We start from the raw sequence: 26406 nt of genomic DNA on the forward strand, positions 1-26406 counted from the left end.
TGAAGACTTGTATGAGGCCCTATATCGGCACACTGCACCACCTAAGTGTAATTTTTTTTACACTCCGGTGGCGCAGTGTGCCATCCGTATTCACAATGCCACGCAAAGCCACCTTGAGTGGCTTGTGTGGCTTGCGTGGCCTTGTAAATATGGGCGCCTTTCATGCATAAAACTGCATGAAAGGGGCGTTCCATGGGTGTTGCTGGGGGTGTTCTCACGCAGCACCCATGGAGCGCTAAGGAATCTGACACATGCCCAGATTTACAAGTCTGGGAATACGTCAGATTCCTACGTCATCACAGAGGTGGCATAGAAGTGATGCAACAGGGAGAAATATCTTTAGAAGGAAGAAAAACACCTCTCCTGATTATTTTTGTGCAGGAGGTGCTCCTTCCTATACAAAACCAATCATCCCCACAACGCAGGCATCCTGGCACCATGGTGCAAGGGTGCTTGCGCTGGCTCTCGGCAGCAATTTGTGCGTCAGCGCAGAGGGAAAGGACACAAATGCTCCATATCTTGTAGATACGCAGCATTTCTGCCCTTACCCAGTGGTGCAGGGAGGCGCAGCAAGGCCCTGCACCACGGGGCTCGTAAACAAGCCCCTTGGTTTACCATTGTTCCTTATGGGAATGCTTTAATTTTGCTACACAACATGCCTTAAGCACATCTCTCAGAAAATGTGCTTTGCTGCTCATGCCAAACAATCCAAGGTAAGTCGCAACCATTACTAGGGATATCTGGTTTATCCTTTGGCGTCCTTCATTGTAGCCTGTGTGGGAGCTCAGTCACAGCTCCCATAAGGACTATGACCGCTCCACCCCTAACCTATCCATCAGCATTTCTGCACAGCCACAAAATCACAATTCCTAGTGCTTGGTTGGAAAAACAGACTGAAATCACTTCTTCTGGGAGCACATGTGCACCTACCTACTGGAAATCCAGAACATGGCCAAGCATTTACCTGCCAATGTTATGTAAAGACTAAAGATCCACAGAGACTGCTGAACAAAACTGACAGTAAAACTGTACTGAGCTCAAGTACAGACCATTGTTCACGAGGAAAACAAATGGCCATTTATCTGTACAATGCAAACCCATGCTCTAACATACTGAATATATGCTTTATAAGAACACATATACCATTTAATATAGCCAAGACACTACACAGCGTATTAGTATTCAATAGACTTCTTGTTGGCCTCCCCAATACTTCTTTGCTCCACTAGACAAGTTTGCAACAGAAACCTAAATAATATACCCAAGCATACTCTCTATTCGGCAGGACAGCCTGCAAAATCTGGATTCTTATTTTCAAAGTAGCAAATGGTTTGGCTCCAAATTACCTATTTGACATATACCGATACATACCAACTTGAAAGATACAATTCCCAAGCTTTAACTTTCTATCTACCCTTAAATCATGGAAGCCATCCCTAGGTTCCCGTCGTTTTCATCAGCAGTGAATTTAGACATCAGAAGATATCCCGCCCCACCTCTCTTTTAACTCTGCTATTATGCCTTAGTTGACCTGCCCAGGCACAATGGTTAGCAGAGGTCAGAGAGTGTGCAATGGATATTTTAGAATCGTTCCAGCCCAAATTAACACACCCTCACTATACCACAGTAGCAGTGGCATAACAAAAGTTGGAAGCCCCCCCCCTGCACAGAACATGAAGGGGCCCCCCTCTCCGGACTCACACAGGTGAGCTGCTTTGCTCAGGGGCACCCCTGCGGGGGCCTTTGTTATGCCCCTGCACAGTAGGCATAACAATGGTGAAAAGTTTTTTTTTTTTTTAAGTAAAGTGGGGGAATCATCTACAGAGTTTGTGAGTAAAAGTCAGTGTTTTAAAAGTAATATGTGCTTAGTTTGTAGGTAGCTATTAGAGCTGCTGAAGCATCTTGGCCAAGGGCATACGTTTCGATGTCTTCATAATAAACCTGTCAGCGTGTTTCTGGATCACATGGCGATAACGTAGGGAGTCTTGAGAAAAAGTATCATGCAGCGCATAGGCATCCGCAGGGGACTGAAGGGGAGGCACTTGCCCCCCCTCTTGATTTAGGTACAGCCTGGTGTGCATGCTCATAGTGCAGCGTAATACTACAGCCGCCGTAGTGTTACGCTGCCTGCATTAGTATGGCCGCGGCCCCATTTAAAATTATGCCCCCCTAAAAAAGAATCTGCAGACGCTCAGGATGCAGCGCACTGTAGTAATCTAGAAATTGTGGCTTTTGATTGCACATCTCACCAAGGTCATGCACTTTGTGCAACAGATGATTGACACAGATATCTGGGAAAACCCTCTTCCCCGAACCAAAAAACGATACCTAAAAGCAAGGGAAGAAAGCACAGGCTTGGACGGATTCCGTATGTAAAACTAATTATGTAAAGCACTATTTTAATGTTAACATAGATTAAATTCAACCCCCATTTGTGAAGCAATCATTTTATGTAAGTGCACACACGTAATCAATAAGCAATCCATTCATTCAGGAATTCTTTGTATGTAAATGTTAATTGCGGTAATTCAAAATCTTCTGACGAAAGTGTAAAAAACTGAAATGCTGAACCATTCACTCAATTACATGCAATCCCTTTCCTGCAGAATGGAATCTCCTACAAAGTACTCACCAAACAACCATGGCTGTGCCAACAAAGCTGAAGCCCAACTTTTAGAGTAATAGACTTGTGTGACACAATGAAAGGTTTAGATACCACTTGTTTGTTGCTCTGACCTTGTCCAATATGGAGATACTTTTGACGGCAATGGTTCTCTCGGCTGAATTGATGTTTACACGGAAGGAGGTTTCAGGTTGAAAAATCACATCATCATATTGGCAAGGAACTCGTTCCTCATCCACTGAAAATAGATGTTTTTCATTTTCAAGGTCATCTCTGGACAAACCTGCATGCCACAAGTCAGGATCCATCCAACTGTATGATTCTGCTTCCTTAAATGTGATATCTGAGCCTACAAACATAAAATAATGAACACAGATTACAAGGAAACATAATCAGATTTAAAAGTTTACAAACAGATTTTACTACATTGTTTATGTTCAATACGGATGCTGAAATCAAGGTGAGGATTGTTAACGACTCTAACCAAGCTCTATGTACAGTCCAGCGTCAAAAGCCTGTCAGGAAGTCCTTGAATCAGTGCTTAATCTTAAAAAAAAGTGTGTGCCAGGGTCCTTTTCATGAGGCCACTGCAACCTTCACCACCCATTGTCCATGTCAGCGCTGCCAATGACAGTACCAACACAAGTAGTAACCATCACACTCCTACAGTGTGAACATTCAGACTATTTCATGCTACCTAAATTTATAAGAATGGCTTTGGCAGCAGGTATCAGTATTTTTTATTGTTCATTGAATTGAAAAACAATTGTTGTTTTGCTCATTTCAAAATTAGGCATTCAGCACCACCATGTGGCAGACTGTTATAAGCGCAAGTGTTGATAACTGCGTGTCAGTGCGGAGCACCAGAAACCATTGTCTCAAATTAAGCACTGCCCTGATTTTTTTTAGAGGCCAGCCATGGCTCAATTTACCCTACTGTTAAGGCTGAAATCTGACAGTGTACCCTAGACCTCTCTAACCTACTCATCAATTTCAATGTATTTAAGGGAATTATTGAGATGAACTAGCAGTTTAATTGCAGATGATCCAGATTACAACTTTGAAAAGTTAAGCAATACATAAACTGAGCCACAGAACATACTGATTTTAGTGGGAGCTCCTAATCAGCTTCCAGCTTTTAAAGCAGTGCATACTGTGCCCTACACTACAAAAAGTAAAAGGATCTCGTCAAAGGTGTGTATTATGTTCCGGATTGCTGTCACCTGTTGAAGTTCATATGGGAGAATAGAAGGAGACACATGGTCACATTTGACACTTTCAATACTTTGTTCCTATGCAAGAGTGATTCACACTGGCACAAAGTATTGATTTGATGTTTAATTTCCAGCGCAAAATCCCTAAGATAACGCAAATGAACCTCTGCGCTGCTGTGCAGTACTTTGAGTCAGGGGTCTTTCCATTGGTGGTGCATGGGCATTCCTTTGCTACCACCCCTGTGTTTTTTCGCAGAGACCTATTGAATAACATATGTAGACAGGGCTTTGCACCAAAAACGTACTCCTCCTTGAGACATGCACAAAGTAGGAGAAAGGTTTTCCAAACTTTTCCAACTTTCCTTGACAAAGCCCTTCCACTATTTACCCACCATATCTCGGTGTGATCTATTCCCATTGCCACCCTTGAAGTGGAACTACTCCAGAACTTGGCTGCACTAAAACTCCAACCCTTTTCAGGTTACTAAATTGTTGGAACAGAGTTTGAGACTGCCCACAAATGTACAAGTTTGGGAGCGCTCCAAAACCTACAAGGTTAACCCCTCCTAATTCTCCTCACTTCCCAACCTTTGCACGGGATTAGGGGCCAGATGTATCATCAATGCCATTTGCGATTCGGAAATAGCGATTTTTAAGAAATTGCTATTTCCGACTCGTAAAGTGCCATGTATCACATTTGCGAATCGGTAATAGCGATTTCGTAAAAATCGCAAATACTATTACTGAATCGCAAATTGTGATACCGGCCCCATTCGCAGCTATGGGCCTGTTGGGCGCAATGTGCGACTCTCTAAACAGGGTCGCAATTTTAACGAATCGCTATTTTAGCGATTTCCTAAAATTGCGTTCAGAATGTATTTCATACATTCTGAAATGGCATTTTGCATTCGCAAAAGGGCATTCGCACCGTTTGCGAATGCAAAATGCTTTCATTCATCTGGCCTTTTCTTTTATGGATTTCTCTTCCCTCTTAGTAGAGAAATCAAAAATCTTTAATGAATTCCTGTTGACTGGCATAAAATAAAATACTGACAAAAATATCATTGTGAATAGGCCAACAGGTGAACAGACACCACGTGTGCTGACTAACATTTTTCTAGTCTTGTGTATCGGAGATCATTACACAGTAAGAAGTTTTACATGTAATTTGAAAGTTGAATGCTTTAAAGCTGTGACTTGAATGGGTAGGCCAGATCTTTTACAGCAGAAACAATCTTACTAGAAGACAAGTTAATAGCTTTGGAAATATATGGTTGAACATCACAATATGCACTCCGGAAATACTGACCTACAGATATGTTGTAACCATAATACTCACTTTGGAGATACTGTCAAGGTAAGTACTGAACATTATTATTAACTTGGCTATGATTATATTTTGGGTGTTGATATTATTGTCACCATATAAGTGTAGGTTGATATTTCAACCGCTTTATTGTCGTACAACTCTACAAGTATAAGGAAATACTTGTTTTGAAAATGAAATCTAGTTATCACTGGATTGTTGTATAAGCTTTATGGAATTTGCGCAGTTGAGACTATTCATGTATAGATCACATGGAATCATTTGTATGTCACTCGGGAATGTTAAGGCCTCAAGCATGAAAAACCTACAAAGGAGAAGCAAGTGTTTGAAAGGCAGATGGAGCACTAATACAGTTGGTGGTAATTTCCCACAATTTATCTCTGTAAGTCTAACACTGTACCTTGTTCGCATTCTGTATTTTGCATGTCTGTGCCAACAGCAAATCCTGCACCAGGTGCCAAAATGAATTCTCCATTCCACGGAATATGCTTTTTAAAATGGCAAAATATATAAAAACAATAAACAGGCAAGGATTAGAAATAGCTTTATCACAAGATAGTATAAAAAATACATCGAGACTAACTGCATTGCTCAGTGCACTTTACTTTATATACAGTTAATTAATCTATATCTAATTTTCTTGTTCTGTTTAAATGCATGCACTTAAGACATGTCCCATAAATCAGAGGATAAAAGACAAAAAACATATCCCATACTGTTTTATGATGTCACTGATGTGCGTTAATCTCCAGTACGTGAGATCCATGACGTAAACTTTAACGATGGGGGATGTAGTGTAAATCATCCTAACTGTTAGGGATGTACATATACAGAAATAAATCTATTCTCTCACACGGTGTTGTGCGACCATAAAAAAACTTTTTAGCAACGAACACTCGCCCACATCTGCATACTGTTCTCTGCTGTCATCAGTTGCAATTTGTTTCTTTCCTATTCTTGAGTTATACTAAAGGGACCTGAATGAGAATATGTATGGAGAACAGACTTCAGGTTTGGGCGTGTTACAGCAGTGCTGCTGCAGTTTCTTTAGATCTGAAATGCATGGGGTGTCCAGGAAGCTGGTAGGAATACTTTCTCTTTGTGAGGAAGAGAGGATGCGTCACAGCGTTCATGGATTAGTTGTCAAATACTGAGGGCCAGCCAAGAAATAGGCACTGTGGGACAAAACTAGTGATTTCTAAAGAATTCTCCTCTCTACAGGTACCCAGTGCAATGATTGCAAATGAAGGAATATGAGTGTCTGACAAGAGAACCTAAGAATGAGACGAGTGGTTACATTCTGTTCAACCTGAACTCTAGCAATCAGATAATCAGGATGACCCAAGTACTAAACATTAGCATTGTCCAACCTAGATGTAAAAGATGCATGGACAACCGTCTTCCTAGAGGGCAAAGTAAGAAGAAGAAGGAGGAATATCTTCAGGTTCCGAAGCACTCCAAAACAGGTTTCCACCACCAACAGGTTCCCACCACCACACAGACGGGCAGTTTAAGGATAGGAGGGTATTGAACCTAACCTGTAGAAGGCACAAGCATGGACAGGACTCTCATGGTAGACTTATAGGACCCTCGTGGCCCAAAAAGTTGGACAGTCTAGAACTGGGCCATGTCTGTGGCCCCGATGGGCTGATTCTCTGTGGCCACAATGGTCTCAAGATCATCTTGAAAGGGCAGAGAGTTAAGAAGATGAAAAAGAGTTAGAGGAAAACCCATACCTATGATTTCTAAATGGCAGTAAGTGACACATTGTGGGCGGTATTTGTAATATGGCATCTGTTGCCCATCTCTTAGTCTCCCAAAAGCATTCTGTCATCATGACTGACTTCAGCATTTGGGTGGATGACCCCAAAAACATAAAGTGTTATGGATGACATGGACAATCTTGCATTCACTCAACTCATCATCTCTCAGTTTCTGAACCTCTGCATCACTGACTACTTCAATGGCCTGGACATGCCTTGGTCAACTTGAAATCAAAGGGGAGCTTGGTCCCAAAATACACCAAGATGGCTCAGAAGCATGGGATAATGAGGTCTAGAAATATCACTAAAATACAGGTGTGCAAAATAATAAGGTCCAGAAATGTTATTAACTAGAGATGCACATGTTGCTCAGTGCTATGCTCAACAACACCTGTCGTCAACTGGTTCCCCACCTGAATTCCTGAAAATGATGAATGATGAAAAATCACATCCTTTGGCAAAGTGGCATGGAAGAAAATTAAAGTTCACACAAAACTAAAGAGCAAGTGGTCCTTTCAAGAGCAAGATGCAATCAAATGGAGAGACAGGACCTTTAGAGGACCTTGGACGAAGTAAAGTCCCCGGCAGTTCAGCAAGTGTGTCATACAGAAAGATCTGTGTTAAGTAGCAATCTTCAGAATCTCAGGGGCTCATTTACAAGAAACTGGCGCATTGTGGGCGATGCACCAGTTTTCTTGCGCCACACTGTGCCCTCCTAAAGATGCCCTGGGAGCGCTGTATTTACAATACAGTGCTCCATGGCGTAAAGTGTCCACAACAGAGTCAGAAATTCTGACGCTGTTGTGGCACCAAACCTTAACATTGCTGGACTAGCGTAAACATGTTGACGCTAGTCCAGCAATATTAAGGGGGCCCCATAGACAACAGCATAGCATCACCTTTAACGCCTGCCCTGAACAGGCGTTAAAAAAATTACGCTACGCTGGCACAGCATGGTGCAGTGAAATCTTGTAGATTTTATTGTGCCATTTCTGCTGGGCTTTTAACGGGGGCACGCTTTCCTTGCATACATTATACCTGGCGCAGGTATAATGTGACGCAAGCCTTTACAAACTGGCGCAATGGTGACATTGAGCCAGTTTATAAATATTGTGTGAGGTGGGGGACTGTTTTGCGCTGCCTGAGCATCAAAAAGAATGATGCTAGCGTGCCGCAAAATTCTTGTAAATGAAGCCCTCAGTCCTTCTGGCAACAGAACTCTGTCATTAGATGGTTTCTGCTCAAACATTAGCACAGAAGAGATCAAAACTCATGTAGGCCATATCACTAAGGACATGCCCAAATGCCATAACCAAGAATATAGGTATCCCACCTTGCAGCTCTGATGAATGAACTGAATCCCGAATGAAAGCCCTAGTCAATTTAAGCTCACAGTATACACAAAGGGGCATATTTACAAGTCCCTAGCACCACTGCACCACTGGAGCGTCACTTTGTGCACTGCGCCATATATTACAAGGCAGTGCTAAGCTACTTTTTGTGGTTTAACACCGCCTTGTAAATATGGGTCCCTTCGACGTAGGTTTCTGTGGCAGAGGGGCGTGCATTGGGTAGCTGTTGTTTTTTACACTGCCCCAGATTTACAAGGAATAGTAAATCTGAGGCAGCGCCAAAAACTAACGCCACCCCAAGGTGCAACGAGGAGAAATACTTTTATTTCTTCTCCTTTTTGCTTTTTCTATGACCAAAAGGCCATGAATGAATGTTTATATGCAGGAAGGTATCCCTTCCTGCACAAAAGCAATCATTCAATAATGACGATTTGCTACTCCTATGCGTGCTGAATTCTGTAGCATACAAAGAAGTGGCAAATCGCCATTGAACATTGTTTATGTGCTGAAAGGGACATCTTCTAGCATATAAACAATAATTCCCTTCAACACAGACTCCCGTGTACTATGGTGCAAGGATGCCTGCATTGGCAGGTAAATGTAGCGTCAGTGCTATAGGAAACAAAAGGATGAGCCGCATTTTTGTAAATATGGCGAATCCCTGTCTTTCAGAACTGGCACTGCCAATTGTGGCGCAGCACTGCACCAGTTCCATGTAAATATTTCCCAAAGTCTTCCTAAATTAACCACGCTGTATAATAAACCCTGAATGACGAGGTCCCTGTTTCACAAAAACCAAAGCTGCCGGCATGGGAAAGATCTGTACATGTCAAATGCTAGAAGTAAAAAACAAATATTAAATTAGATGAAATTAAAAAAACAGAATCTAAACACACCCAATGACTCTAAAACGCAAGATACTATCTCTGGGATGCGCCCCCCCACCCCAAGATGCAATCTCTGGGATGGGTCCCATCCAGCAATATCTTAGCTTCATTTATAGAAAACATTGGGCTCATTTTGGTCTGGTTGTCCGTATTGCATAGTGGGTGTAAAAAAACATGTATTTTATCATGGGGGTGGTAACTTTAATCTATGAGACACCTATTGATCAGTAAGGTACTGGGAAAGGAAACCGTGACAGAAAACTTCCTACACCATAAGCCATGTGCTAAAATGCCCTTGTAATAACGTGGACGGGATATCCACCACATTTGTGACAGTGTACTCTGTCTGTCAAAATCTAAATTAGGCCCTAAATAACAGACATAATACCGAAACTAATCTACTCTTGTAAACAAACCACTTTTACAAAGATATATATGTAAACTGTATTTTTGACAACACATTCATTCCAATGAAATTACCTAATTTGGTTGGGGTGTGGAGTGTATTTGAAACCTTTGAGATGAAAAGTATATGAATAAAGATGAATTTATGTATACATCTGGTTATCCTGATCAACAGCAGTTCTAAATACTTTAATGATAATGACAATGGTCACATATGTATACTTAAATGCAAAGTATTTATAATATTGAGTTATAAATAGTTATATGTAAATGTTGAATGTACAGAAATGGCATTGTCTATTTTCTTTAAATTCCTAAACAGAAAAAAGGTGGAGGTTTTCAAATGGGATCGTACTGTTTACTACAAGTGTTCTAATGCCAGAGCTTCTGAATATTCTCTGCAGGTACTACACAAATATGAAGACAGTGAAGTACTACGTCACTGTTTTCTATCGTTTCATTTGACACATTTCACCACAAGTATACACACACACACACACACACACACACACACAAGGAATCCACAATCTTATGTACAGCCAAGTTTAGTGTATTTCAAGCCAAGTTTACAACAGAATAAATTAAACAAAACAAATGCAGAAATCGGTAGCAATGTAGAACAGCGTAAGAAAGACTGTAAATATTGTGAATTCAAGAAACATATTATCTATGGTGCATTTTTAAGACTCCCTACATGCCTAATCTTTAAGCATTAAAAGCATTGCTATAATGAGGATCAGTGTTTCTGTAGAGTGAAAACATACATATTTAGATCTACATTCAATAAACCTTTCTGACTAGTAAGCCTGTTTGTGAGCGAAGGCTATGTTATGTCTAAATGGTGCAGTATATCGTGAGACCAAAAGCCCCATTGGCTCCGGATGGCTGTGTTCGGAGCCACACTGCCATGCTTTCTGGAATGTCAAAAGCTCAATCTCTCTCTCACTTGGAGAGGGCTGTGAACAGCTATTATTTACCATTCAAAGTGGTTATTTGAGAAAAATAAACATTGTGATGTAAGTGAGAGAAATAACGTGAGATTTCCCTTGCACACATATGTCAAAGTGTAAAGCCATTATGCTGTTTTCTAAGCACAATCTATTCAAATGAATACATTAATATTTGAACTAGAAGAATACTAACAAAACATAAGATAAATGTAATGCAAGTTATACACATTGTTTAATGGGAGCAGGGGTCAGCCATAAGCGGAAACCGAGCTTATTAATGGTGACCTTCTGCTGCTGGAAGGGAAAGCGTAATTGGCCGGGGCTCGGCCTCTATCTGCTTCAGCATTGCCACTGGTGGGATTGCCTACTTCCAGGGCTTTTGAGGGTCGAGCGCGCAAGTGCTCTGGCCTCTGTTGTAATCTCCCTGTGGGCTTTTAACCTCTCCCATGTCACGCCCATCACTTTCATTGGTTCGTGGGCTTGCCTTTTAAAATGTCCTTGATTTCATTTGTGAAAAGCATGCATACGTCATGCCTTTTCCAGTGTTTAGCCCTCCTCGAGCGCACCGGCCAACTTCTGGAAACATACGAGGCTCCCTGTATTCAGCATGGTTCTGGATTACTTTTTCTTTGTATTTCCTACACAGTGCGATCTCACTGGGTTTTACACAGCGTGATCATGCTTGTTTTAAAAAAAAACATTTTTGTAAATTTCCCCCATCCCCAACCACACCCCCGCCCACCCTTCCCTTACGATTTGCCGCGGCCATCACTGCACATATGCATTGCCACACGTCCTCTTGTTTACAATGCTAATAGCTGTAACTCAAGAAAATGCGACCCCATTGCATTGCACATGCTTGTTTTTTTCTTTTTTACAGCGCTCCAAATGGCGGAGTGGACAGAAGCTGACTTGCTGACTCTGGGGATTGTTAAGAGGAGGGCACTCTTCAGTGGTTGGAAGTGCTTCTGGAGGACTCCCAACTCCCAAGAAAGCAGTTCCTGGTGTATGGGGTGCTTCTATAGGCAGTGCACAGGCTGTCGGGCAACCCAGTTTAGGAACCATCCTCCCATGATTTACTTCAAACTGTACTGTACTTTAGCAATGGCTGGCATCTAGTGCCATAGTTATACTACATAACGATGGTTATGCAAAGGGATGGCTTTCCAGGAGCTCGGACCAGATGGTTGAAGATACTGGGGCAACAGTTCGTGAGCAAAGAGTGGGAGCGCGCATTAGAACACACCAAAAGGCTCTCGTGGAACACACATATTAAGTACACACAGTTCAATTAAATACACACCACTTATCTCACACCAAACAGCATAAATGTAATGTCCTATGTGCAAAATAGATGTTGCCCCCAATGCTTCCACCCAGATGAGGACTTTGGGCACATGGTATGGAGTTGCCCAGTCATCGGACTCTTCTGGGGCTTGGTGTTAGCAGAACCGGAGCGAGCTTTGGCCCGTCAGGGCCACGAGACTGCAGAGGTTTGCCTCTTAGGTCTATATGACAGACAATCAGCTGTGACGGTAGGGAACAAGTTACTAAACCTGTCACTGGGTGTTGCCCGTGGGGACGTAGCAAGTCCCTCGAGGGCCCGCAACATAATCAATGGCAAGCGGAGGTGCTAACCTAGGCGAGTGCAGAGGAACAGGCGTTGGGCTTGGAGGACTACAGGGGTCACCGCAGGAGGCCAAAAGCGGACCTGTGGTGTGAAGTGGTGGATAGCTTTGAAAACCCTGACAAAGAGTCAACTTGAATGAGATAGGCATTGAGAAGGGAGGATCAGGTTGGGCAGGTAGACAGGAATAAGAGAGCAGGAAACAACCCAGTGCAGCAGTAGAATCACCTAACCGGGGAGACGTTGCATGGGGGCACTGACAGATTGTCTCCTGATGCCTCGCAGGCAGCATATACAACAATATGAGCATGAATGAAGCCTTAGGGAAGTTAATAGAAATATTAACTCTGTTTAATAAAAGTACAGAGGGAGGTTGCGGTGGATGACAACTGGAATTTACGTGAACTACACAGGAGTGAGCGACAACCACCCTGATTGCTGTACATGTTGTATGCAGATACACAAAAATAAAAAAGCATTAAAAACAGTTATTCACATTGCTACTGAATATGCATCAGCTACAGCAAATGCATAATGACTTACATGGCATAAGCAAATGCACAATATTGTGCCTCAATTAACTGCTCTGGCTGGATGAAGTGTGTGGTAGGCAATCTGTCATTTTTGTGCTATCCTTGTGCACAGGATCGAGTGAAAGTGATGCTTTTTTCTATCTCTGACTGCCCACACCAATGACCACAATGTCTTAAAAGACATAAGGCAAAATATATGAGAGCAGAAAAGACATTTTGGCCCTAATTATGATCCTGGCGGGCTTGAGACTGCCAGGGTCGTGGTAGCGGTCGGACAGCGGCCAATGTGGCGGTCAGACCGGCGCCAATGTGGTGGTCGCACTGCTGCCAATGTGGCTATCTGGCCTCTGCATTACAACTGTGGCGAACGCGCCACGGTCAGACCACCGGCACAGCCACATTTCCACCAGCCTGGCGTTGCCTTCGGTCTCAATCCACCAGGGCAGCGCTGCAAGCAGTCCTACCCTGTGAATTACGACTGCTCTTTCAGCCCCTGTCTGCCTTGCAGACAGTGAAAAGCGTGATGGGTGCTGGTGCACCCGATGCACCGCTACATTGCTGCCGGCTCAATTATGAGCCCGTGCCAATGTTCTGGGCTGTTTCCTGCTGGGAATCTCTCAACAGGGGCTGCGGGAACGGGACCGCACTGGCGGTAACCCGACTGCGGGAATTTGGCAGGCAGCTCTTTCCACCCCCAAACTCATAATGAGGGGCTTTGTGTATGCAGAGCATAAATGTAAAAAATGATGCGCCGTTTTGGTGAGCACTTAGATGAAATCATACCTACTGACGCATGGGTTCTGTGGTCACCGAGAGGGGTCAGTCCCTGAGAGACTATATGATGACTGGTTGAAACAAACCATAGGGGGCGATTTGCAGTGGACGGGTTACACAACATTGGTTACATGAAATAAAACTGTGTCTTGTGCTGTGTGTGCCGAGCAGAAGCGAGTTAGGACCCAGCAGGTTTGTCTTGACCAGGTGACCAAGACCTTCCCCTGAAAGGGATGCTGCATGGTAGGATGAGGAGATGGATGGTGAGGTCGGTGTTAAATCGCTACTGCTCAATATGCAAGAGTACCATGTCAATTGGCAAATGAACAGGCACGAGCGGATAGAAGAATTCATGGAGAAATTGCTAGCAGATGTATTCGGCAGACCTAACTACTCTTCCCTAATTGTAGTGGAGTGTGCACATCGCTTACTGGTGCAGAGATCCACTCACGGGACCCCACTGCATCACTATATTGCCAAACTGCTCAACTACAGGGACTCGAATGGGGCATCCGTCCAATAAAGAAGTAGAGAGAACTAAACTCCTGTACGTCATCTATTTTACTGTATTGTTACTTTACAAAGGCAGTATAGGAGGCTAAGTGGTATTTTACTACAGTCAAAAAGAAGATTCACCAGATCCCATATGCCATACTCTATTTGCATGCCTGAAGGTTACGCAGTGGGGTAAACACTATGGGGCATATATCCAAATCCCTTGCGCCACATTAGCAGCATTTTTTGATGCTTATGTGGCATTACTTAGGCATTTCCAATGCACCATACATACAAAGTGGCGCAGAGCAAGTATTGCGCCACTTTGTAATCCCTTTCGTCACATTATGCCTGTGCCAGGTATAATGTATGCAAGCGGGTATTCGGCGCTGGGAGGCCCGAATAATGTCACAGTGAAATTTACAACATTTCACTGCACTTTTTTTCTTCATACTTTTTAATGCCTGCTCAAAGCAGATGTTAAAATGACGCACCCATTATGTTCAATGGACCTCCCTGTCCTTTGCTGCACTAGCGTTAACATGTTTGATGCTAGTGTAGCAAAGCGCCACAATAGCGTCAAAAATGTTGATGCTATTGTGCTAACGACCACCATGGTGCACCGTATTGTAAATACGGCGCAACCATGGTGTTGTTAGGTGCCTGTAGGGGGGTGCAAGAAAAGTGGTGCATCATCTATGATGCGCCACTTTCATGGAGATATGCGCCTATGTATTTAAATAACCCCGGAGGGAGCAGCCTTCCTCAAAAAGCAGGAGGTTGGCGCCTCTCTGGAACCTCCAAAGTTAGGGAAACAGTCTACAGTGGACTTGATGTCAGTGATTGACTATGGTTGTACCCTATGGCGGACTATTATACCTGGCATCCTAGGCATGGTCTCCCCTAACTTTTTGCCTCTACTTCCCAGGTTGTTGCTGTGTGCTGGGCTCTGTTTTTGCTGTTTTGGTTACTCTGGGCACTTTACCACTGTTAACCAGTGCTAAAGTACAAGTGCTCCCTATGTGAAATTGTGTATGTGTAATTGGCTTTACTATAATTGGCATATTTGATTTACAAGTAAGTCCCTAGTAAAGTGCACTAGTGGTGCCTAGGGCTTGTATATCAAATGCTACTAGGGGGCATGCAACAATGATTGTGCCACCCCTTGAGTAGACCTGTAAACATGACTGAGACCAGCCACTCCAGTGTCTCTGTGCGCAGTTTTTAAACTGCCAATTCGACGTGGCAAGTGTCCCCATTTGCCAAGCCTAAACAGTCCCTTTTTATACATGTAATGTACTACTAAGGTAGGCCCTGGTAGCCCCATGGGCAGGGTGCAGTGTATGTTAAAAGTGGGACATGTACTGGAGTGTTTTTACATGTCCTTACAGTGAAATACTGACAAATTCGATTTTCACTGTTGCAAAGCCTATCTCATAGGTTGACATGTGGGCTGCCTTTAAATATCCTTAAAGTGCAGTTTCCCTTTGAGAGCAGATAGAAATGTGGGGTTTGAAGTCTCTGAACTCATAACTTAAATATACGTCGTTTGTGAAATTGGTTTTTAGATTGTTAGTTTGAAAATACCACTTTTAGAAAGTGGGCATTTTCTTGCTTAAACCATTCTGTAACTCTGCCCGTTTCTGGATTCCTTGTCTGGGTCAGACTGACAGTTGAGCTGTTTGTGAATCTCCACTAAACAGTGACACAAAGGGAGCTGGGGTATAGCCTGCATATTCTGATGGACCTTCTGGGCTAGAGTCGAGGGAGGCGTGGTCACTTACACCTGAAAGGACTGTGCCTGCCCTCACACAAAGCAGTCTCCAACCCCCTGGTGTGTGCCTGGAGCCAGGCCTGGGCAAGGCAGGATCCTGTAAACAACAGAGACTTTTATTTGAAGTTGGGCAAATTCAGAGGCAGAAAGGGGTATAAGTATTGGACCCAAACCCCAGACTTTAGATTACTTCAATGATTCAGGAGGAACCTCTGCCAGGAGAAGAACTGAAGAGCTGAGGAGAAGTGCTGCCCTTGCCTGTGCTTTGTTGGGCTATCCTGTAGTTGCTGCTTCTGCCTGTGAAAGGGGACAAAGGCTGGACTTAGTTGTGCATTCCAGACTGAGAGGTACATCCAAGAGCTTGGACTGAGCTTGCCTCCTCTTTTTGAAGCCCCAGGGACTGAAAAGACTTCACCAATCAGTCTCTGAGGCTGCATGTTGTGGAATCTAGCTTGCCATAAGGTGCCATTCCAGTTCCTGGGCCTCTGGAAGTGAATTTCCGGTGAAAATCCTGGGAAACGATGCCAGGGGACTCTGTGCAACTTCACTAAGGACGTCACTGTATGAAGCCTTCAACGCCGCCTACACCTGGATCCGTGGACCTCGCCAAGGCACGACGACCCCACCGTCAAGGTAAGCCCAACGTTGCTGCAGCTGCTGACTTCCACACGAACTTGGGAGTTGGAGTGTTGTGCGCCCGATGTTCGTGACACTCAACTCCGTCGCAGCACCAGTGACGTAATCGCGACCCTGTGAGGGCCCTGCAGCCTCGTGACTTCACCAGACTTCAACTATGCCGGTGGTGCCAAGGGACCGACTCCTCGCAAGTGAAGCCGCCTCACCTCCACTGCTCCGCAGCAAGGACCCGACGCCTCTTCATGACGACTCCACTGCTTCGCTCCGCAGCACCGGAACCGACACCACATCGGATTCAGCGAAACCTTGTTCCCCGACCACGTGCACCAGCCTGTTTTACACCTGTTCTGCTAAGGTACTGTACCCCGAGGTCCATGTGACTCCGTAAACGGCGCCAGTGGCGTCACATTGTGGGAAATGACTACGTCACAATGCCGCTTTAACATCAGATTGCAGCATTTGTGTCTCTAGGCACTATTTTTGTAATTTTTTATTGCTAAAGTCATATTTTACATTGTACATTGTGGATTTTTATCGAATTTGGTCTTGTATTTGGATAATTATTTACTATTTTTCTAAACCTATGTGGTGTCAATTTTGTAGTGTGTCTCTGTATTACTGTTTGCGTTGGTACAAATATTTTACACATTGCCTTTGGGTTAAGCCTTTCTGCTTGTGCCACAGTAACAAGGGGGTGAGCAGGAGTTAACCATGAGTGCTTCTCTTTTATCCTGACTAGAGAAAGGGTCCTTACTTCTACAGGGGGCAATCTGACTGCCAACCAAAGACCCCATTTCTAACACAGACAATGTTGTTCCATTTGTTATTATGGTAGTACAACAGAACACTACCTTCTTCAGCTAGCCCACTTGAGAGGAACACTGTTTATCTGTGTTTGTATAGCTGATTACATATTGTTGTATATTGAAGAACTGTTGATTTCATATGCAATGCTGAGGTGTAAATATGGGTGAGGAGAAGTTGAGGAATGGTGCTGCTCTAGCCACTGCTGCTTCAAAGCAGCACACAGGTTTTGACCTCCTAGCCCCACATGTGTGAAACCATGCTTGTTCAGTTTAGCCTAGAAAAAGCTAGTAGGTAACTATTCCACTCATTTGCTGGGGATCAGAAATGGGAGAAAGTGGGCAATGGGTGGATGTTTTTCATGCAGTTAAACTAACAACGTATACTGCACAAGTAAGGAAGATTGATGACATTCGGAGCTTTCTTCAGATGCTGATTAAAACTATAATACTGCAGTTGTTCGAATAGGTACAACCCCACAAAAGCCTGAACTATGGGTCAGATTGTTAACTTGGAATATTGCAGAAACTTAACCTCTGCAAGTCAAGGCAAATAACAGTGTATCTTGACAGACAAAGCATAAGAGTTGTGATGCTGCAAGGGACACTAAGGGGCATATTTATACCCCATTTGCGCCATTTCTTTATGCAAATTTGACGCAAAACGAACTACATATATATATTTTGGCGTTAGACCCATCTAACATCAAAATAGATGGAGTTTATTGGAGTTTGCACCATTTATTAGATGCATGAACCTACCTTGTGTCAATGAGATGCAAGGTAGGTGTTCCCATCTAAAAAATGGTGCTAACCCCAAAGCCTCATATTTATCCTCCGTGCTAAAATGATGCAGGAGGGGCTTTACACCATTATTTAACGCCTGGGTCAGACCAGGCGGTAAGGGACCTGTGGGCCCATTTTCATGGTTAAACACCATCGAATGGGTCCACAGGTGCCCTGTTCAATCCACAGGAACACCCCCACCCACACCAGAGGGACACTGGAGGATGGGGGATCCCATCCCAGGTAAGTAGGGTAAGTATAGGTCAGTAATTTATTTTTTTAATTAAAGGGCCATCGGGGGTCCAACATGGGGCCCCCTGCATGGCAAAGGGTGCAATGGCCATGCCAAGGGGACACTGATCCCCTGTGCTGGCCATTGGGATGGTGGGCATGACTCCAGTCTTTTCTAAGACAGGAGTCTTGTGGTATGGATGGTTTTGCATCAGAAAATGATGCTAGGATGGTTAGAGTCATCTTTTTTTACTCTAACCAGCCTAACGTTGTTTTTTGGTGCAAAACCCCCTTCTCGCATACCGCCAGCCCCACCCAGCCAACGTCATTTTCTTTTTACGCTACCCTTCCCTTTGCACCAGCTTGCGCCATTCCATAAATATGGCGCCAGGCTCATGGTCACAAATGGCGCAAGCCGGTGCTAAACTTGTTTTGCACCAAAAGTATAAATATGCCCCTAAATTGTCTGAATGTAAATTACTGGTAAATGGAGAGTTCACTACTATTTTGCGTTTTATTCAATATGCTCTATGAGTGTAACAATTCTTATCAAACGGGATTCACCGTTCAAGCGAGGTGGGGAAGGCCAGCATCTGATAGTACAAGGAGTTGTGCATGACAAACGTGTTACATTAGTAACAGGCCCAGACATGGGCCCTTTGCTCGCTGCACCACTGGATTCAAGCTAGCCTGGCTGATGAGGGGTGATACCCCAAAACCGGTTCCAGGATGCATGTTTCTAGTCCAGGGAGGACCTGGCTTGGCAGTTCAGGCTGGACTGTTCCCATAGGGACCTGGGTCAAGACTGATTTGCATATAGCTGGGTCCAAACTGGGGTGACGTAGTGAGCAAAATAACAATGGATTCAACCCAGATCTGTGACTAGGGGTGAGTGTTTGAAAAGTTTCGACACTCTGTCCATCATTTTATCTTGTGATGTTGCTGTGTGCACCCTAAATGGCTAGGGTATGCCCAAGCATGTGTCCCTTGCTCACTGCACCACTGGATTCAAGCTAGTCTGGCTGATGAGGGGTGATACCTCGAAACCAGTTCCCGGATGCTTGTTTCTGTTCCAAGGAGGACCAAACTGGTGTGACATGGCAAGCAAAATAACAATGGTTTAAACCCAGATCGGTGACTTGGGAAAGTGTATGAAAAGTTTCAATACTCTGTCCATCATTTTATTTTGTGTTGTTGCTATGTGCGCCCTAAGTGGCTAGGGTGTGCCCAGATGTGGGTCCCTTGCTCGCTGCACCACTGGATTCAAGCTAGCCTGGCTGATGAGGGATGACACCCCGAAACTGATCCCAGTATGCTTGTTTCCGGTCCAGGGAGAATCTGGCTTGGCAGTTCTGACTGGACTGTTCCCATAGGAAGCAGAGTCAAGACTGATTTGCATATAGCTGGATCCAAACTGGGGTGATGTGACAAGCAACATAACACTGGATTAAACCCAGATCTATGACTGGGTGTGAGTGTTTGAAAAGTTTCAACACTCCATCCATCATTTTATTTTGGGATGTTGCTATGTACGCCCTAAGTGGCTAGGGTATGCTCAGACGTGGGTCCCTTGCTCACTGCGCCACTCTGTTTAAGCTAGCCTGGCTGATGTGGGAAGATACCAAGAAACTGATGCCAGGATGCTTGTTTCCATTCCAGGGGGATCTGGCTTGGCTGTTCGGGCTGGAATGTTCCCATAGGGAGAAGGGTTAAGACTGATTTGCATATAGCTGTGTCCAAACTGGGGTGACGTGGCGAGCTAAATAACAATATATTAAACCCAGATCTGTGACTGGGGGTGAGTGTTTGAAAAGTCTCACCACTCCATCGATCATTTTATTTTGTGATGTTGTTACATTAGTTAACACAAGCAGTCAAAATATAGTTTGACCCTCATTTTTTCAAGAGGTTGTAGCAAACCTTGCACAGCTAACTCCATATGCAGTATTATGGGGAGGGATTTCAACTTAGCTCTTGGATTTAGTCAGGCAGATTATCGCCCAGTGCTACATATTTGTACCACCGAAACCCTGCTTCAGTTGTTGAAACAGAGTGACTTGATATGCAGTACGTGCGCTATCCCATCAAACACAACGTCACATATTACTCAGCAATACATACCACCTCCTCTTGGACTGATTTCTGCTTCGCAAGAAGGGATGAGTAGTGGAGGTGACATGCATGCCTAACACACTTTCAGACTAGTATTAGTGTTCTTCTAAACTTAGGAAAACACATCCAAAATTAAATCCCAGCTATCTAACTCTCAAATTGGTAGTAATTTGATAGTGCTACAGGAATAAAGAGCTTGACATTTCTTAATATTATTTTTAATTGCACAAGATAAAATCTTAGGGCTTGATTAAAGTTGGATGGTAATGGGCAATCTTCTGATTTCTTGAGGAAGAGCTGAACTTGGAGGAGGATCTCTTAGTACAACTTCCTACACCATACTGTACCTGGGGTAAAGGAAAAGGTGATTGTGAGTGCAGCCAATAGTTGTTACATTAATAATAATTAAAATTAATATAACAGAAGGTCCTTTGTACCTTAGGTTTAAACATAAGCTGGTTTTGTGAATTCGGTGTCCAGTCCCTACATCCTCTCAGAGGCACAAAGTTCATGCTCATGGGCTGGAGGCCTTAAGGTAACAGCACTGAGCGAGGGAGAGTACAGGACAGTGATGAAGGAGACATGGGGGAGGGAGAGAGAAATAGAAGAGAGAGGCCGCAAAGCAAAGATATGTTCGATAGAATAATCAATTGAACATATGCAAGAGACACAGAAACACTTGCTTATGGAGTTTGTGTACATGCCGGCCTGTGAGAAAGAGAACTTGTGTGTGTGTAAGACACAGAAGAAGAGGAAGGACAGGAGGGAGAGGGACAACAGAAACACAAAGGTGGGGACGAGAGGAAGGGAGGCAGGCAGGATCAGCAGTAGGGCAGCCAAGCCCTGGCAAACCCAATAGGTCTGCTATTGACTGGCAACTTTTGGACTTTTTCAATGCCTGTTTTTTTGTCATGGTAGAGTTGCCAGGCCCTCGTCGATATAGAAAAAAATGGCTAAAAACAGAAATATTTTTTTATCTCAGAAAGCACGCATTGCCATAGAAGTCCCAGGCATTGAAGGGAACCACTTTTTTGCATATCTGCTCCTTGTGAAAGAGCAGAAGGCCATCATTCACAGTAAAATTATCGAATGGCTGACGTAGGCTGACCATCTGCCACAAGCTGTAGTGGGAGGAAGAAAAGTGTGACGTACACAGTAACACTAATGTCTGAAAGTCCCAATTAGTAATAATATCATATATATAATTTTAGTAAAGTCAAAGACCTTTGCTAATGCCAGAACTAATAAAGAGAAGAGTCAAGGATGCAGGAGGAACAGGGGAAAAACACACATATAAGTCCACACCAAAAGAAGCATACAGATATCCAAGCGGTTGTATAAGTGACTTCGGGTGTGTGGGGGCGTTGATCTGTATGTGCAGTGAAGTGTATGTGTCTGTTTAGGATGCATGTTTCGACATCGGGGTTGCACACGTTTTGCCAAAGCATATTTAATAATTCAGCAATTACCCACACACACTTGCATACACAGTACCCACACATAAATGTGCCTACAATTGAGGGACTGTTGAAAGCTTTGAAATGTCACACCACGCCAGATTGTGCACCAGACAAATGCTGATAATATAACATAATTTACTAGAGTGTTCACTGACAACAGACAGATATCGATAAACAAAAGGGATTCCTCCTCCACTGGTGTGGACACTGCATGGAGGACCTTGCAAAGATTCTCCGTCAGCACAACATTCTGTATGTGACACTATTGGCTGATGTCATTCAGTCTTTATCAGCTGCACTACCAGCCTTACACTAACACTACACCACTTTGTGAGTACCTGAAAAAGGTAATCCTTACCCTTCTTACACAACATCAACTTAAAACACAGCATGCATGAGGTCCATCAAACGATGACTGCATAATAATTATTTGTCCTTCAATGACTCAAATACGTTTTTTCATGATATAAGCATGCTTAACCCATCCCCAAATCTGTGTATTTGGCGAACTACTTCAGCTATGACTATGGCACCAGTAGCAATCAGAAAATGAGGTGACTTGATTCACCACTGATGTGTGAAAGCCAAGTCAATAGTTACACAAGATAATTCACAGGGCTGGGGTGGCAAGAAATAATATCTCCTCCCACTTGAAAATCCGTTTAAAGCTGTGGTTCTGTCTCGCACCCACTCTTGCAGCTCCGAGTGCACTGTGCTTGACGAAACTGATCAGTAGTATGTGTGTTTTCTAAAAGTGCTATGGCCTGGAGAATAGGAACAGTGGTTGTCCACCCGAAAACAATCCTAGTATAACATCCCTGAGCGTGAATAAAAGAGACAGATTCACAAAAGCATTTATGAGAGGTAGAAAGTAGTACTATAAAGACCATATTTTCAAAAGTTCTCTAGGGGTGCAATTGCAGAGTCCACATGTTTTATCCACCCGAGGCAATTTGATATTACAAACAGGGGCCTGCGTGGCCCCATATGTAATACAGATCGGACCGGTCTGATCTTAAGAGGGCACTGATGAACTTGGCCCACATAGCAACATGCAAATGAGGGAACCAGTTGACTTTGTACCCGTACCATATTACAGAAGCTAGCGAAGAGGCAAAGAGGCTATCAAGAGGCGAACTGGCCCCCAAGGGCACCCTCTGAAAGGTGGGAAGGAGACATATGATCCACCAGTCACCTGAAGATGGTGGTCTCTGTCCCCATTTAAATGATAGGCTGGGTTGCTACTGACACAGTGAAAGGTGGACTGGTCTGCCTTTCACTAATGGTTATTTGTTGTGATCGGGTGCACTTGCCTTGTCTGTGCCCAGTGCACTCAGTTAAAGATGCACTAAAGCGCAGGACAGCATGTCCTATTTGTAACATGGATCCAGGTGTACACATTAATGCAGTATAAAAGAGAAACTAATAGGGGGTCCTAATTAATAGGAGCAAGAGTCCTCACACACCCGATTGGGTGTCATGCTTCATCATCGGACGGCTCCTCGTCAGGCCGGCGCTGCAATGCCTAACAGGCTCCCCCCGAGGGGGGGGCTCTTTGCCGGAGATCTTTTATCGATGATGCTACAGAACCCATATGCGGGTCCGCAGGGAAAAAGAAGAAAAAGGGATAAAATTGGCTCAGAACCCTCACTAAGTGTTCCTTTATTCGTTGATGTTGGGTAATGGCCAAGATTAAAAATTCAATGAGGAGTGTACAAGAGATAATGCTCAGACACTCACTGGTAACTCAATAAGGTGTGGAGGAAGCCAGAAATTACCAGACGTTCCTCAAAATGAGGTCGACATGTTTCGCGTCTCTTATGGTCCACAGGGATCCTTTGACGCTTCTTCAGGACCTAATATGATTTTTACTATTCTCCAAAGACGGAGCAAAAAGGAAATACTAGACTCCTACAATCTGAAACTATCAGTCAAGAATGTCAACAGTCACTTACACGAGTCCACTTAAACCCGGACAAGCTGTTCCTATTAGTCACCCTACAAATATACAAAGAGAAAAGAAAAAAGAGAGATTCACAACACAGGGCATGATAATCAACAAATCATTGCCTAAATGACTGCACAATCATGTCAATCAATACAAAAGTTTTTAAGTGTTAAACTGTGCAACACAAGGTGATAGTGTAGGTGGTAGCAAGCCCATGCTAGATAAGTATAGGTGAGCTTACCCTCCATAGTCGAGAGCGGGCATCATGGGATCACGCAAGCCTGAAACCAGGTTTGCAGAGACTCTTTGTTATAGAAACAACAAAAAGAAAAACATATGCCTCTATTATCATCCAGCTAATATCCAACCAAGGTATGAACTGTGTTCAGTAAATGCAGAAAACTAATTTGTAGTAGTACAACCATCAGTATTGGTACTCAATATATCAGACACATAAGATCTAAGTAAAACCATAGTTATTGTATCTGGTAGGTTATTTAGGGAATGTCCTCATTCAAGTCCCACAGAATATAGTCTAGAAAAATACACTCTATATGTAGGTTAAATCAATATACTATCTGTAGCAATCAGTTAATAGGTAAAAAGAAGCACTTTTCATAACTCAGTATAAGAGAGCCTGGTTACTACTCCAAGCCCTGAGCATGTCCCTCCCAAAATCCAAGTATGCGGACATGTATGTAAAGGATCTGAACATTATGGAGACATATCTTAGACTCCTACTAGGAGCGATGTCCTCGCATTTAACGAGCAGCGCATATCGAAGAAGGAATAGTATTAGTAAACACTTACTTCTAGTGCAAACCAAAAGGGCGTACTCCCTACCCCAGGAGGCGCTCCCGACTGTTAAGGGAGCCGCGCGCCGGGGCATAAAAAGAAGGGATTGAGCGTGCGAAAACAGTGATTACTGTTTTCGTTGCTAGGAGACCACCCGTCCGTGTGGCCGAACGATGCTAATACGGATAAAAATAATACAAATGGAAGAAGGATCTCAAACACCACTGTCAAGTCATGACAGATGGCAGCCATCTTAAAGTGAAGAAAACTACATATAGCCTCTATGGCAGAGATCCCCAGGTGTGGCTGGATAACCACCCTAGGTCTCGTAATGTGCAAAAAAACACAGAGCATGAAATCACTATAATTTTGTGAATGTCTGAGTCTTGTAAAAAAGATGAAATAAATGCTAAAGTAGACACATTAACGCACTGCAGTCAAACTTGTCAAGTACACGGTCAATGCTTAAACTTAATATCTGCTAACCAGGTAGTTGAAGTTCCAAAAGGAAAGGAAGCAAGTCATTGGGATGCTTCAAAGAGAAAGGTTAAACCAAGGTATGTCATCATTTAATCCTTGGAGATGAGTGTGAAGTTTGTACACCCAGCGTTGTTCAAGTTTAAAGAGTGGCCAGGTGTCTTTCTGTACGCAGGTCTGTAGTACCAACCACCACATGTCATCTGGAGTGCGGTTTGCTTCTATAAAATGAATACTCAATTTGGTCGAGCCTCGGCCACAACGAATGTTGCTACGGTGTTCGTTGATCCTAACTTTGACTGCTCTAGTAGTCATCCCCACATATCGTAGATTGCTAGGGCAGGTGATCAGGTAAATTCAGGTAAATGCAATTGCGAGTGTTGGAGTTGGTATGTTTCGTCAACCGCCAAGTCATTATAGGTTCTAAGTCGAGGGTATCTATCCGTCTAGTGAGTGAACACACATTGCAATTACCACAAGGAAAATGGCCTTTGACTTGAGGAAGATCCCAGAGGGGTCTTTGTCTGGTGGCAATACTGCAGGACCTGGGCCGGGTATGTACCAACAAGTCTTTAATATTCGTGGTCCTCTTGAAGGCGAACAATGGTTTAGAGATACTTTCACCTCCACTACAGAGAATAGCCCATCTTTTATTGATTATCTTCTTGACAGTGTTCGATAATGGTGTAAATGTGGATACGCAAGTTAGTTTGGTTTCTGAAGGTCTAGGGGTCAACTCTAGTAGTGAGTCCCTATCACTATACTTAGCTCGTTTATAGGCCGTATTTATCACCCTGTGAGGGTAATGACGGTCATGCAATTTGTTCTGGGGGTCACGAGCTTGAGTCTCAAATGAATGCAAATTGCTACAGTTCCGTCGTAGGCGCAAGAACTGTCCATATGGCAAATTGTCTCTGAGTGCTTTTGGGTGATGGCTCTCATACAGCAATAGGCTGTTACGATCTGTAGTCTTATGATAGGTACACGTCTTAAGTTTCCCTTCCTCTATACTGATCACTAAGTCCAGAAAAGGAATCTCATTGGTAGAGACCAAAGAGGTGAAGTTGAGGAAAGGGTCCAAACCATTGACCCATGTCATAAAATTGTCTACCCTAGATATAGGACCGTGCCAGATAACCAAAATGTTGTCTATATACCGACGCCATAATTTTATGTTATCAGAAAAGGGGTTGGTATCTGGAAGGATAAAACATTTTTCAAAATCATACATGTACAAGCCAGCCAGACTTGGGGCAAAGGTACTGCCCATTGAAGTGCCTCAAATCTGGTGGAAGAGCGAGTCTTCAAATTGAAAAAAAAAATTGGTCATGGCAAGGCTAGCGCAGTGCATAATAAAGTGTACCGGGGTTGCTGAATCCAGTTCTGCTGATAGAAGAGACGTCTCGACTACTTTTAATGTAGCCTCTTGCGGAA

General features: G+C 43.6%; 1 protein-coding gene across 1 annotated transcript in view; it reads right to left on the reverse strand.

The window, feature by feature from the left end:
* Window positions 1–26406, reverse strand: part of AMN (amnion associated transmembrane protein) — a 235143-nt gene that overhangs the window by 114858 nt on the left and 93879 nt on the right. Inside the window, exons 4-5 of the mRNA XM_069207299.1 lie at window positions 5565–5652; window positions 2737–2972 (exon numbers count right to left, since the gene is read on the reverse strand). Coding sequence (XP_069063400.1) covers window positions 2737–2972; window positions 5565–5652 — 324 coding nt within the window. The remainder of the gene's footprint in view (window positions 1–2736; window positions 2973–5564; window positions 5653–26406) is intronic.

The sequence above is a fragment of the Pleurodeles waltl genome, chromosome 9 (assembly GCF_031143425.1).
Source record: "Pleurodeles waltl isolate 20211129_DDA chromosome 9, aPleWal1.hap1.20221129, whole genome shotgun sequence".
Lineage (NCBI taxonomy): Eukaryota > Metazoa > Chordata > Amphibia > Caudata > Salamandridae > Pleurodeles > Pleurodeles waltl.